At 45.7% G+C, this 15779-nt stretch overlaps 1 protein-coding gene across 2 annotated transcripts in view; it reads right to left on the reverse strand.

Moving 5' to 3' along the window:
* Positions 1–14471, reverse strand: part of cachd1 (cache domain containing 1) — a 151603-nt gene extending 137132 nt beyond the window's left edge. For both annotated transcript variants that reach the window (XM_071346247.1, XM_071346246.1), the window contains exon 1: positions 13947–14471. In XM_071346247.1, the coding sequence (XP_071202348.1) occupies positions 13947–14198 (252 nt within the window). In that variant the 5' untranslated portion in view covers positions 14199–14471. The remainder of the gene's footprint in view (positions 1–13946) is intronic.
* Between the last annotated feature and the right edge of the window lie 1308 nt (positions 14472–15779).

Here is a 15779-nt window from a genome sequence, read left to right on the forward strand (position 1 = left end):
GATCCAGCAACCTTTCGGTTACTGTCCCAACACTCTAACCACTAGGCTACCTGGCTTTCTCCCGCCACGCTAGTTCACGATCAAACAAAAAAGTGGGATTTGAATAACCTAAAAATGTCCATATGTACTTCCTAATAAAGGCTAAATAAAAAGTTAGATGCAACCGAAAAAATGCTTTGTAAATATTGTTTTTGAGCTAGTGTGCATATGCCAAATCCACCTCTGCCTCTCCTGCAATATTAGCAATGGAATTAAAACACTAAATAAAGCCTATCTAGAAATATACAACCACTGTCAAAACATCTTATATTGTCTACTTAATCTACTTACATGAAATATTACATTCCTTGTAGCGCGGTGAAAGAACAGATTGATATGACCTTACACTGTGGTAGGGGATCAAGGACCGTTCCTGCTGCTGGATCAGCAGGCCTGTGTATGGCACCCGAGAGGAAGGGGCGAAGCAAGAGGTTTCACTCTCGCCAAAATATGTCCAAAATAAGCCCAATGCGTTTCTATGGGCTTATATTAGACCTAAACTTGTCGCCTGCCTTCCCGCCTTTGGGACGAAGACTCCCGGCAGAGGCATGAGCATCTCCTCATTATATACAGATTTCTGGTGGCAGTAATGAGGTGCAGAAGAGGTGAATTTGGTGCACCTGCACTTGCTCAAAAACAATATTTAGATTCTGTACAGACGGGCATGTAACTTGACCTTTTTTGGAAGTACATATGGGCCGGGAAGGCAGTAATGATGATAGTTACTCAACAAAACCACATTATTTTGGTATGTACTGAACATACAGTATTTTGAAATGATAAGCTTGAAAAGCTGGTGAATGGCAAGTTGAATGGCTGCTTCCTGAGTGTAACTTCTAATGGCTGCAGGGGCAGTATTGAGTAGCTTGGATGAAAGGTACACAGAGGTGCCCATAGTAAACTGCCTGCTCCTCAGTCCCAGTTGCTAATATATGCATATTATTATTCGTATTGGATAGAAAGCTTTTAGTGAACGCGCTTCGTGACTTTGGATTTGTTTACCAAACGCGCTAACAAAAGTAGCTATTTGGATTTAAATTATGGACATTACCGAACAAAACAAACATTTCTTGTGGGAGTCCTGGGAGTGCATTCCGATGAAGATCAGCAAAGGTAAGTGAAGACTTAAAATGCTATTTATGACTTTTTTTGGCTCCACAATTTGGCGGGTAACTGTATGGCTTCCTTTTGTGGCTGAACGCTGTTCTCAGATTATTGAATATTGTGGTTTTGCCGTAAAGCTTTTTTGAAATCTGACACAGCGGTTGCATTAAGAACAAGTTTATCTTTAATTCTATGTAAAACATGTATCTTTCATCAAAGTTTATGATGAGTATTTCTGTTGAAACGATGTCTCTCTGCAATTTCTCCGAATATTTTGGAGGCATTTCTGAACATGGCGCCAATGTAAACTGAGGTTTTTGGATATAAATATGAACTTTATCGAACAAAACATATATGTATTGTGTAACATGAAGTCCTATGAGTGTCATCTGATGAAGATCATCAAAGGTTAGTGATTAATTTTATCTCTATTTCTGCTTTTTGTGACTCCTCTCTTTGGCTGGAAAAATGGCTGTGTTTTTCTGTGATTTTGCGGTGACCTAACATAATCGTTTGTGGTGCTTTCGCTGTAAAGCCTTTTTGAAATCGGACACTGTGGTGGGATTAACAAGGAGTGTATCTTTAAAATGGTGTGAAATACTTGTATGCTTGAGGAATTTTAATTATGAGATTTCTGTTGTTTGAATTTGGCGCCCTACACTTTCACTGGCTGTTGTCATATCGATCCCGTTAACGGGATTGCAGCCCTAAAAAGTTACTTTTTTATTTATTTATCTTTATTTTTCCTCCTCTCATTTAGTCTCTCTGCTAGTGAGAGAAATCACACTTCACTGAAAAGTAATTTTGTGATTTTCCTGTGGGTAAGAATCATGGGCTTTCACTGTGAACACCTTTCCTTTCCTTAGGCCGAACACCATCCCAGTCACTTCCACTATAAACACTTTCGGCCTGAGGACACTGAAAACACATACAAGACACACACACACCTTCACGGATAGCTCAGCCACCTCCTGTGTCATAACTACCAGGGAGAGAACTCTCCTCCATTCAGATGGAAACTACAACCCCAGAGAACAAGTTTCATTCCCTGGAGGCTGAAGTCCTACCAATTCATCTTCAACCACACAAGTTCCCGTATATTGATATTTTCGAATCATATTCTTGACTCAAGGGGAAACACCTCAACTGTGAACGAGAACACAAAACATTTACCAGCTGAATCTGTGTGCAAGAGAACGATTGCGAGAAACAGATAATGGAGAGAAAACGATTGAAAAGCAACTTGGAGTCGTAACAGTAGGGGCTCCCCTCATTGCGAATGCAAAGCAGGAGAGAGAAGAGAAGAGGGGGATGGGGAGATCTCAGAAGATAAAGTGCATGGCTGGAGAAGTGGGAAGGGTAGCCAATGATTCCCTACTTCCCTCAGCAGTCTGCCTCTGCCTCTCCCTAATGTCCCTTCCCCCTTCCTCTTTCTTCCCCGGGAGTTCAGTTCATCTTCGCCCAGTCCTTTGTGCTGAGTGAAGAGCAGGTGTGGAGAGGTCTCTGCCTTGCTGTCCTGGGCAGCCCTGCAGGGATCTACACACAGGGATCCCAGACACACACACACACACACACACACAGATCCTTTTCTTCAAGTGTCTGTGTGTGCTGAACTGATTAAATAAAGGCCAGCTAATTAAAGCTCCTGTTTAATAATAAAGCCATTTGAGAGGAAACTAAGGGCCATTGGTCTCTCATTGGGGAACAGGGGCTTCAGACACTCAATTAACCACAGAAAAGCTAACTGGGTTTGACCATCTCTTGCTACTGGTCACACAACTTGCTGGAGACACTGATCACCTGATGTCCACATAACCATCTTTGATGGTACTGATTAGAGGAGGGAACTTCAAGGAAGTGAGGAGGCAAACAGCCTTTTCTATGACTAAGGAAAAACTAAAATATAACCCAATGTTTTTCTATTTAGATGAGATAGGCCTAGTTGCAGAGGAACATTCCCTCCTGATTGTTAACTCCAGCATGGCATCCAAGGGGTGGCCCTAACCCAGGGGCGGCCCTAACCCTAACCCAGGGGCGGCCTTAACCCTAACCCAGGGGCGGCCCTTACCCTAACCCAGGGGCGGCCTTAACCCTAACCCAGGGGCGGCCTTAACCCTAACCCAGGGGCGGCCCTTACCCTAACCCAGGGGCGGCCTTAACCCTAACCCAGGGGCGGCCCTAACCCTAACCCAGGGGCGGCCCTAACCCTAACCCAGGGGCGGCCCTAACCCTAACCCAGGGGAAGGCCCTAACCCTAACCCAGGGGCGGCCCTAACCCTAACCCAGGGGCGGCCCTAACCCTAACCCAGGGGCGGCCTTAACCCTAACCCAGGGGCGGCCCTAACCCTAACCCAGGGGCGGCCTTAACCCTAACCCAGGGGCGGCCTTAACCCTAACCCAGGGGCGGCCTTAACCCTAACCCAGGGGCGGCCCTTACCCTAACCCAGGGGCGGCCTTAACCCTAACCCAGGGGCGGCCCTAACCCTAACCCAGGGGTGGCCCTAACCCTAACCCAGGGGCGGCCTTAACCCTAACCCAGGGGCGGCCCTAACCCTAACCCAGGGGCGGCCCTAACCCTAACCCAGGGGCGGCCTTAACCCAGGGGCGGCCTTAACCCAGGGGCGGCCTAAACCCAGGGGTGGCCTTAACCCAGGGGCGGCCTTAACCCAGGGGCGGCCTTAACCCAGGGGCGGCCTAAACCCAGGGGCGGCCCTAACCCAGGGGCGGCCCTAACCCAGGGGCGGCCTTAACCCAGGGGCGGCCTTAACCCAGGGGCGGCATTAACCCAGGGGCGGCCTTAACCCAGGGGCGGCCTTAACCCTAACCCAGGTGCAGGTTCATACAAGATAACAAGAGAGTGGAAGAGAAAAATGAAAGAGTATAAGAGAAACAGAGGGCGAGAGAGAGGTAGCATGCTTAAAAACATTGAAAGCAGCTTTGGTCAAAGCCTTTAACAAAAAGGGTACGTAGGCAAACCATCAGAAGGGGAATAGATATATGATCTCGGTCTACCACGCTGTAGTGTGCAAACCGTTTTAAAACCAACAGCTGGACCAGGCCAGTCAGCCCAGGAGCGAAGGAAAGGAGATCATCTCTGTGGTCGTAACTCACTACTGTTGTCCAGAGGCGAGACAAGATACTGTGTCCCAAATGGCACCCTATTGACATCATCCAAAGTAGTGTACTCTAAAGGGAACTGGGTGCCAGTTGGGACACAACCGTAGTCTAGAGACTGGACCTCCATCCTCCATCTGGAACAATGCTGTTCACAGTATCGTTCATTCCTGGCCTTGGCCGGGCCAGGGAAGGTGGGGTGAGGGGAGAAGGTGGGGGAGAAGTGGGGTGTGCTGCAGGCCAGGGGGAGGTGGGGTGTGGTGCAGGCCAGAGTGAGGTGGGGTGAGGTGTGGTGCAGGCCAGGGGGAGGGGAGGTGGAGTGTGGTGCAGGCCAGAGTGAGGTGGGGTGATGTGTGGTGCAGGCCAGGGGGAGGGGAGGTGGAGTGTGGTGCAGGCCAGGGGGAGGTGGGATGTGGTGGGGTGTGGTGTAGGCCAGGGGGAGGTGGGATGTGGTGTAGGCCAGGGGGAGGTGGGATGTGGTGGGGTGTGGTGTAGGCCAGGGGGAGGTGGGGTGTGGTGTAGGCCAGGGGGAGGTGGGATGTGGTGTAGGCCAGGTGGGGTGTGGGCCAGGGGGAGGTGGGATGTGGTGTAGGCCAGGGGGAGGTGGGATGTGGTGTAGGCCAGGGGGAGGTGGGATGTGGTGGGGTGTGGTGTAGGCCAGGGGGAGGTGGGGTGTGGTGTAGGCCAGGGGGAGGTGGGATGTGGTGGGGTGTGGTGTAGGCCAGGGGGAGGTGGGATGTGGTGTAGGCCAGGGGGAGGTGGGATGTGGTGTAGGCCAGGTGGGGTGTGGGCCAGGGGGAGGTGGGATGTGGTGTAGGCCAGGGGGAGGTGGGATGTGGTGTAGGCCAGGTGGGGTGTGGTGTAGGCCAGGGGGAGGGGAGGTGGAGTGTGGTGCAGGCCAGGGGGAGGTGGTGGGGTGGGGTGGGGTGTAGGCCAGAGGGAGGTGGGATGTGGTGTAGGCCAGGGGGAGGTGGGATGTGGTGTAGGCCAGGGGGAGGTGGGATGTGGTGTAGGCCAGGGGGAGGTGGGGTGTGGTGTAGGCCAGGGGGAGGTGGGATGTGGTGGGGTGTGGTGTAGGCCAGGGGGAGGTGGGGTGTGGTGTAGGCCAGGGGGAGGTGGAGTGTGGTGCAGGCCAGGGGGAGGTGGGGTGTGGTGTAGGCCAGGGGGAGGTGGTGGGGTGTGGTGTAGGCCAGGGGGAGGTGGTGGGGTGTGGTGTAGGCCAGGGGGAGGTGGGATGTGGTGGGGTGTGGTGTAGGCCAGGGGGAGGTGGGATGTGGTGGGGTGTGGTGTAGGCCAGGGGGAGGTGGGGTGTGGTGTAGGCCAGGGGGAGGTGTGTGGTGGGGTGTGGTGTAGGCCAGGGGGAGGTGGGGTGTGGTGTAGGCCAGGGGGAGGTGGGATGTGGTGTAGGCCAGGGGGAGGTGGGATGTGGTGTAGGCCAGGTGGGGTGTGGGCCAGGGGGAGGTGGGATGTGGTGTAGGCCAGGGGGAGGTGGGATGTGGTGTAGGCCAGGGGGAGGTGGGATGTGGTGTAGGCCAGGTGGGGTGTGGTGTAGGCCAGGTGGGGTGTGGTATAGGCCAGGGGGAGGTGGGATGTGGTGTAGGCCAGGGGGAGGTGGGGTGTGGTGTAGGCCAGGGGGAGGTGGGATGTGGTGGGGTGTGGTGTAGTCCAGGGGGAGGTAGGATGTGGTGTAGGCCAGGTGGGGTGTGGTGTAGGCCAGGTGGGGTGTGGTGTAGGCCAGGGGGAGGTGGGATGTGGTGTAGGCCAGGGGGAGGTGGGATGTGGTGTAGTCCAGGGGGAGGTGGGTAAGGCCACTAAAAAGGGGCTAAAACAAGAGGGCTTGAGTACATCATTGCCTGGAGGAAGGCCAAAAACACACAAGCAGCCCACATCTAATGGAAATGTGGATAGATTCCTTCAGCATTGGAAGAGAGGGAGCATAGTGCTCCAAAGCTGAGCTCGGCACCGTAGCGCCAAGTCTAGGACCAAAAGCTCCTTAAGAGCTTCTACCCCCAAGCCATAAGACTGCTGAACAATTAATCAAAATGGCCACCTGGACTATTTACATTGACACCCCCCCACCTTTGTTTTTACTAGTGATGCACCGATATGACATTTTTGGCCGATACACAATATTTTCCTTGACAAAAAACCCGATACCAATAACCGATATTTAAAATTTGACCGGCCTTTTAAGCATTCTAGTACAGTTAAATAGTTAACACACACGGACGCAGTCTAAGGCACTGCATCTCAGTGCAAGAGGTGTCACTACAGTCCCTGGTTCGAATCCAGGCTGTATCACATCTGGCCGTGATAGGGAGTCCCATAGGGCGGCGCACAATTGGCCCAGCGTCGTCCGGAACATTATTGTAAATAAGAATTTGTTCTTAACTGTCACGACTTCCGCCGAAGTCGGTCCCTCTCCTTGTTCGGGTGGCGTTCGGCGGCCGACGTCACCGGCCTTCTAGCCCTCGCCGATCCACTTTTCATTTTCCATTTGTTTTGTCTTTGTTTTACACACCTGGTTTCAATTCCCCAATTACATGTTCATCATTTAACCCTCTGTTTTCCCCATGGTTTTTGTGCGTGATTGTTTTAAGTATGTTCGGTCCGTTATCGTGGGCTTGGTATTACGACATGTTATTGGAAATTTTGAGTAAAGTTACTTGTGTTACTCATCTCTGCTGTCCTGCGCCTGACTCCTCTGCACCAGCTACACCCAGACTACATTAACAGTCTTGCCTAGTTAAATAAAGGTTACATACACACAGACCAAAATGTTGTATTTTGTTGGCATTGACATATGTCCCCATTACCAGTAAAACATAATCAAAACCTATTTCTTTTACTTACTTGCTGTGCTGTTTCGTTGTTCATTTGTTCAGTCGTTTCATTCTCAACCAGGATTTCTATGGAATGCCGTTTGGGTCTTTGCGTGTCAAAAAAGATACACATCAAATAACACTATTTGACGTGTCAAATAAGCTTGTTGACCAATCAAGACCTGAATATCACATAACAATTTAACGCGTTCATACATTTTTTACGTAGTTATTACACATTGATTACCCTATCACTCGTATTTCATATGTCACAACGATTCATCGATACGTATGCTATGATGCTGGTAAAGTTGTCTCGCGCTCCTAGTGCTGGTCATAAATAAATCTAGCTAGCTCATGGATGCAAACAATGTTCTTCCTCAAAAACATAGCAAAACGACATAATCAAGGTGTCATCTAAAATAACCTTAATTTATATTAAACAGTTCTTATTTGATAAATGGTGGTCTGACCCATCTATGTGAAGCTAGCCACAATAAGGATTAGCCACAATAGTGGCCTTTGCGGTTAGCCTTCAAAATAAAAGTATGGCATAATTCTACTATTTGTATTCATTTGCATCACTGTCATACTTTTATTTTGAATGCAAACTGCAAATTCCACTATTGTGCCTAATCCTTATTGTGGCTAGAATCACAATACAACCGGGTCCGGTCGAGCCTCACTAGCCAGATGACGCTAGCTGGCTGCTTATAACGTTAGCTTTGGGCAACAGGGTTAAGTAGCTGGCTAGCTATTTATTTTCATGAACTGAAGTTCAATTTCAATAGGCGAACAACAAGTTGCAACCTAGCTAATACTTACAAGGATTCCTAAATCATTGCAAAGAATACTGAAAATTACTGCAGTTTCAACTGGTCATTGTTTTTAGGCTGGTTGTATTGGTGCTAGCTACCCCAGAAGTTGCGGTCAAACAAATTATGCTTTATTACCAACGCGGTATGGTAAACACATCGTTCGTGCTTGTTTGAAGACTTTTTTGTACAGCTTTGACAGCGCTACTGTATCTTTTTTGACACACAAAGACCCAAACAGAGTTCCATAGTATGCATGTCGTGAAGCTAATAGCACTGATGCTATTACTGTGTAACTCCGGTAGGGCAACATGGATTCCATTATCTTGGCTTTAATGGATTTCGCCTTTGAGTTGTCTCGGTGAAATGTTCTTACTCTTTCAAAAGACTGCTCGAGTTGCTGACTGCTCGAGCCACACAGCAGACATTGTGGGCTAGGTTAGGAACGCTGTGTTGCACGTGTAGCGCAACATTTTACGTGGCGTCATTACGTCATGTACCTACGTTATATAGGTATGCACGGTAGCTTTGACATCTGTTTTTAACATCCGCGTTAAACTAGACATCGGGCCGATACCGATGTTGGCATTTTTTATCTAATATCTAATATCGGCCGATTCCGATATGTTCACCAATATACAGTGGAGAGAACAAGTATTTGATACACTGCCGATTTTGCAGGTTTTCCTACTTACAAAGCATGTAGAGGTCTGCGACAGCCCCGAAACCTGAAGGATCTGGAGAAGGTCTGTATGGAGGAGTGGGCCAAAATCCCTGCTGCAGTGTGTGCAAACCTGGTCAAGAACTACAGGAAACGTATAATCTCTGTAATTGCAAACAAAGGTTTCTGTACCAAATATGAAGTTCTGCTTTTCTGATGTATCAAATACTTATGTCATGCAATAAAATGCTAATTAATTACTTAAAAATCATACAATGTGATTTTCTGTTTTAGATTCCGTCTCTCACAGTTGAAGTGTACCTATGATAAAAATGACAGACCTCTACATGCTTTGTAAGTAGGAAAACCTGCAAAATCGGCAGTGTATCAAATACATGTTCTCCCCAATGTATCATGCATCCCTAGTTTTTACACTGCTGCTACTCGCTGTTTATTATCTGGGCATAGTCACTTTATCCCTACCTACATGTACAAATTACCTCAATTAACCTGTAACCCCGCACATTGACTCGGTACCGGTACCCCCTGTATATAGGCTCATTATTGTTATGTAATTTCTGTGTTACTTTTTGATCTTATTGTATTTTTTAAACTTTATTTTGTAAATATTTTCTTAACTTTATTTATTGAACTGCATTGTTGGTTAAGGGGTTGTAAGTAAGCATTTCACGGTAAGGTCTACTACACCTGTTATATTCAGTGATTTTATATATTTCACTAGATTCTTATGGACAAGCCCAACATTTTTACACACATCTTAAAGGGTTCCAATAAGCAAACGAGGCTGCTTCCTGGTCCTAAAACCAACAGGGTCATTTCACTTCATTACGAATAGAGATAAAACGAATCTAAAGAAACTTTGTGGAATTGCAAAGTAAACTGCCTAAAAATGTTTAATAGGCATGTGTATCAACTCAAACATGAATCAAAATAGAATTTGAAGGAAGACCAACTTCTGTACAATGACAGAGAGCACAACATCTGAAGAGGCAGATCATGAGTTCAGAACACAAAGCACAGAGTAATGGGATGCATATGTGGTTAACTCTGAGAATACCTCAACATCTTTACTCCTAGACTTCTGGAACACCACATAATGTTCTAGAACCATTCCGGAACAGAAAAAAAAACACAGCTTTAAAGAGGCCAGGTCAGTGGGAGTTCAGGCCTCAGAACAAAAGAGTAGCAGCTCCTCATGTCAGAGAAACATGTGCTGGTGAGTGGTGGGGGAGAGTAGGCCTATAGCCGGGGGGCCAGGAGGGGTTGATTTTTGATAACTTCGCTCAGAGGCCCACCACAGAGACCCAGCCACTCCAGAGAGCCCCTCTCCCCAGCCTCAACCCACCAACAAGGCTAAGTGTGATGGATGGAGGTCCAGGGCAGTTAACCATCTGGCTGATTTCCTAGAGGCTTTCTTAATAGGGCTCCTCGCCGTGAGAGATGGGTCCCACCTAGACACTGTCTGTGAAGAGACCAGAACCAAGGCGACACATTCACCACAGGACCGGGCTACAGTTGTGAGCTGCTGTTTTTGGGGGTAATTTTCTACATCATCTACTACATTGCAATTTTGAAAAAAAATATATGTCAAAATTGGAAGCAATGTGTGTTTTTTTCCCTCAACAGAGCATGTACACACAGAGATAGGTGTTCCTAATAACTAGCAAAACACACCAGGGCATCACTGGCAGACCACTGTGGGTCTGCTGGGTATGACAAGAGCACCATAGCCAATGCAGCACAGGCACTTTGAAGCTGCTCTGCAGAGAAACATCAGGAGTTCAGATTGTTTTGGTGCATGTGTATCGTCTTCTCTTATAGTCTGCATTTTGACCACTAAGATAGGTGAAAGGAAAAGAGAGATGTGTCAAGAGAGGTGTAACCGAGCTTGTCTAGTCAGAAGTAAAACCATGACAAGAAAGAGCAGCCAGGGAGAAGGAAAGAGTCTCATACCCTTTCAACAACTGTTGGACTTGGACAGGACCCAGCCCTGAAGATCAGGACCTAAAGATTCTTTCCTGGGGATCCTTCACAGGTTCCGCACCCCCCACACATTTTTATTTATACCATAATTATTAAATTAGGAGGCCTGTACAGGATTCTGGACGAGCAAACGCCAAAACAAACCGCAAGCCCCACAACCCCCTGCTTCCACCTTCCTGTGATTATAGGAAGTAGCCCCACTTTTCAGATGGAGAATCAACATATTGATCAGGGGTTATAGAAGGCAAATACATGCTCTCTGGGAAAACTGTACTTACACAGAGAGTGTGTGATGAGCATCTGATTTCTCTAGGCTGCGGCTATGCTGCCTATAATGCAGTCCCTATGCTCCGCTTAGTTGGCTAGGCCTAACTGTTAAAGGCTACATAGGCCTGGGTTGCTGTGTCTCAACAGTTGAGAAAATACAATAAAGACACCAGTGTTTAACTCCACTGCAAATTAGGTAAAAATGATGTCTCTTAAATTAGAACAATTTCAACCATTGAATGTTGTCCTAAAAATGCTTTCCGGGCAGGGCTCTACAGTGTTACCATTTTGGTCACATATGCTCCTAAATATTTGACTGTGCTACCTGGAATTTTAATTTGGGACCACCAATGCCCCCTTGTAAAAAAATATATATATATTTTGTAATTGCTGGCAATTCTTATCATTAATACCTAGAATATTTGTAATATCTGAATGTGCTCCTACATTTTTCCACTTAGGAGCACATGTAAGAAATGTCAGCGGTAGGCCTGCTCACTCGGCACCAAAGCTCATCTCCTCTCCACAGAAGCACTTGATTATCCACGCATTAAGTTACAAACGCGATTGAGAACATAGGGTTTGTCTGTGTAACCAGGCTCCCTTGATAATTGAATAAGTCACTGACAGATTGTATCAATTTAACCCACTGACTCAAGAGACCATGACAGGGCAGTGGCACACATCATATTACAAATAAGACCAGATTTACACTTATTTACATGGGCAGAGGACAATGTGAGGTTTGGTTGATTATAGAAAGACCAACAAAAATGGATAAATGTAATCCCGGTAAGAAACGATATCATGCAAACAGGAATTATGACAAATGTATCTGTCTCTTTAAATGCTTTGTGTATACTTCCTCCTGTATAATTCACTGTGGACTCAGGATTGGGTCAGAGCACTTCAGTATAATCCCAGTATGGACACATTCCCAGCCTAATCTAGCTTTAGTAGTAGAGAGAGTTATTTTGTCTTCATATTATTAGTATTCTTTTTTGTCATTTAGCAGACACTCTTATCCAGAGTGACTTACAGGGACAATTAGGGTTATGTGCCTTGCTCAAGGGCACAGACAGATTGTCCACCTAGTCGGCCCTGGGATCCGAACCAGCAACCTTTCAGTTACTGGCCCAATGCTCTCAACCGCAGGGAGATCAGCTGCCATAGCCACATCTTTACAATTATTTACATGGGGAGGTGACTGTTTAATCTGGATACAGTACACCTAACTTTGTGGTCAAAGAGGTCTGACCAAACATATAGCTTCATATCAATGCAATGCCTGAATTAAATCAGCTAAAATCCCAGCTACATTTTCACAGCTTGTAAAATAACATGACAATCAACCGAGAATGTTGCAGTTTTACAGGAAAAAACTAAAAAATCAATTTTTTGCCATGAATGATTTTGTAGGATGAATCAGAAACCAACCGAAACCTCAGACTCAAACCAGAAGACTGATAAATATGGGCATTCATTATATTACACTCAGAGTACACCCCAGCCAAGGCATGAATATTTGAAGACATCAATGGCCAAAATAAGATGGATAATAGTATCATGAGGTCAACACAGAGATCCCAACGTTCTTCACAGGGAAAAAAAGATCCCAATGTCCTTCACAGGAAAAAAAGATCCCAATGTCATTCACAGGGAAAAAAGATCCCAACGTTCTTCACAGGGAAAAAAGATCCCAACGGTCTTCACAGGGGGGAAAAGATCCCAATGTCCTTCACAGGAAAGAAAAGATCCCAATGTCCTTCACAGGAAAGAAAAGATCCCAATGTCCTTCACAGGAAAGAAAAGATCCCAATGTCCTTCACAGGAAAGAAAAGATCCCAACGTTCTTCACAGGGAAAAAAAGATCCCAACGTTCTTCACAGGAAAGAAAAGATCCCAACGTGCTTCACAGGAAAAAAAGATCCCAATGTTCTTCACAGGGGGAAAAAGATCCCAATGTCCTTCACAGGGAAAAAAAGATCCCAACGTCCTTCACAGGGGAAAAAAGATCCCAACGTTCTTCACAGGAAAGAAAAGATCCCAACGTGCTTCACAGGAAAAAAAGATCCCAATGTCCTTCACAGGGGAAAAATCGCAATGTCCTTCACAGGGAAGGAAAAGAGAAAGGAAACAAAGAAGACTCCGGGGATCACAGCAGGCCTGAAAGCCGGGTCACAGTGGTAGGATGAAGAGTAGTGGGAAGATGAAACACCATTTGGACTGGGCCCCCTACTGATCATCACTGTGAGCCCTGCCTCTGAAGTGTGAAGCAACCCCCTTCCACCATCACTGCACTGTTCGCCATTTGTTGGCCATGGCCAGACTCCCTTTTAAATTAGCACGACAACCAGTATTCCGAAAATCAATCAGGATAATTAAAATATGATAATTGTGTGCATTTAGCGGTTTTCTACAATGTACCCACAAAGACAACAAAATGTCAACGCAAAAGAAGGCACTAATTCCGTAATCAATCATTTAAAATGTTCAGCTATTAGAAACAAACGAGATAATTTTGTACTATCCGTAAAATCATGGCAGATTTCTGTTTTCGTCAAAATAACAGCAAATAATTTCACCTAAAATAGGAGCAGTGGTGTGGTGAGAGGAGGGGATGTGAATTAAGTGTGTTTAGTTCTCCCCTCCCCATTCACACACACTAATTGTGGTCATTCATAAATGTAACAGAAATCTGACACTATAAACGTTATAAATGTGACACCATAAAGCCTATAAAAAAGGTTCTGAGAAGATAACGCGTCTAATCAACGCTGAAATGCTGCAGGTAAAGAGTGTTATTATCAGAATAATTTATCCTCTAACCTCCTTCCTCTAGGACTTCTAGGTGATGCAGTTCCTGATAAAATGTGACAACACACCAACTATCTCAAGGTGCTGTTAAAATATCCTAACCTCCTACGAAAAAGTAACTTCGGTATCGAAGTGCCTTGAAAATTGTGTTTTCCTTGTCACACTGCAACATTTTGTCATCCGCATACGACTTCAAAGAGAGCGCCTTTCAAGAATGGCTGCTACTGAGCCAAAAGATAATACGTCAAAAATAACTGTGTCGAATGTTAAAATCGAAACAGAACATTTTAACAGTTTTGTTACCTGCATGTTGAAGACTCCAAGCTCCTGCGAGGACAGTTTTTTCATTTGTACGGCTAAAACTTGTGCCTCCTCCAAGATCGAGAACTCCGTTTCGGCACCACAAACCCCACAACATAGAAGCGACAAGACTGCCATAAAGCTCCAAGAAACAGCCATGAAGTTATACCAGTGGAGTCTAGAGTGCTTACTCCAATTCGTGTATGTAATGTGTGTTAAAATCACGGATCCTTCTCCCCCTACCCGCCTCGCCATGATGGCTGGGGTAGTTGAATAGTAAACAGGGACTTCGCTTTGCAGCCCTTGGGGGGAAACTTCAAGGGAACAACTTCGCAACGTCGTCGCTAAACCTGGACCTACTTTCAAGACAAACTCCCTCGACTTTAAACGGCGACATCAATGCATCTTCGGGAATCATTGAAGGCAGGGAAATAAAATCCGTAAAAGCACCTATAGCTGTTGTTTTTTTGATCCTGCTCACTCCGCACCAACTCCAGCAAAGTGTGAGCCGGAGAATCACAATGGGGGTGAAAGTAGGAGGAGCGGGAGAAAAACAACGGCATGGAGCTTGAGGTGGGAATGGATTGGGATTTGATTTGGAGAACAATCTTACATAACAAGTGGAGGCTGCTGAGGGTAGGACGGCTCATAATAATGGCTGTAATGGCGTCAATGGAATGGTATCAAACAAGTGGTTTCCATGTGGTTGATGCCATTCCATTGACTCCATTCCAGACATTATTATGAGCCGTCCTCCCCTCAGCAGCCTCCACTGATAACAACTAGGCTACTGTAAAACAATATGCTCAACAGACGCTCTGCAAATAGCTACTATAGGCTACATCAGCATATGCCTAGTATTTTATATAGTCAACAAAGCTCTCACTCAAACCACAGTATACAGACAAACACTGGGGATTGCAGTTTTTATTACATTTTTCATCAAGCAAATAGAAATCACATAATGTAAAGCACTTTCTTTCAACAATGGTGATAATGAAAAATAACATTTTGCTTTAACACATAGGCCAAGTGGTTATCCTAGCCACATGCTACAACAGCACCATCCGCAACTGCAGGGCTCTCCAGAGGGTGTCCTTACAAAAAAAGATTGCAGTTTTGAAACTGCAGTCGACTGTGGTATTTTGGACACAGTAATTACAGAATAACTGCAGTTACACTGCAAAATTACAGCAGTAAATCTCTAATTGCAGTTATACTTCAGTGTACTGCAGTTATACTGCCCTCTGACTGCAATCTTTTTTTGTAAGGGTAGTGCCGTCAACCCAACGCATCACCGGGGGCACACTGCCTGCCCTCCAGGAAATCTACAGCAACCAGTGTCACAGGAAGGTTAAAAATATTTTCAAGGACCTCAGCCACCTGAGCCACGGCCTGTTCATCCCGTTACCATCCAGGTGGAGACAATACAGGTACGTCAAATCTGGGACCGAGAGACTGAGAAACAGCTTCTATCTCCAGGCCATTAGATTGTTAAACAGTCACCACTAGCCTTAGTCACTGTTCTAACCGGCTACCACCTGGTACTCTACCCTGCACATTAGAGACTGCTGCCCTATGTACATAGTCATTGAACACTGGTCACTTTAATAATACATACTGTTTTCCCCACTTTATATGTATATACTATATTCTAGTCATGGCTAATCCTATATAATTACTGCTGTACACACCTTTTCTATTAATATACTGTCTGTACACACCATTATATATATATATATATATATATATATATATATATATATATATATATATATATATATACATATATATATATATATATATATATACAGTATATATATATATATATATATA

Source organism: Salvelinus alpinus, chromosome 16 (genome assembly GCF_045679555.1).
Source record: "Salvelinus alpinus chromosome 16, SLU_Salpinus.1, whole genome shotgun sequence".
Lineage (NCBI taxonomy): Eukaryota > Metazoa > Chordata > Actinopteri > Salmoniformes > Salmonidae > Salvelinus > Salvelinus alpinus.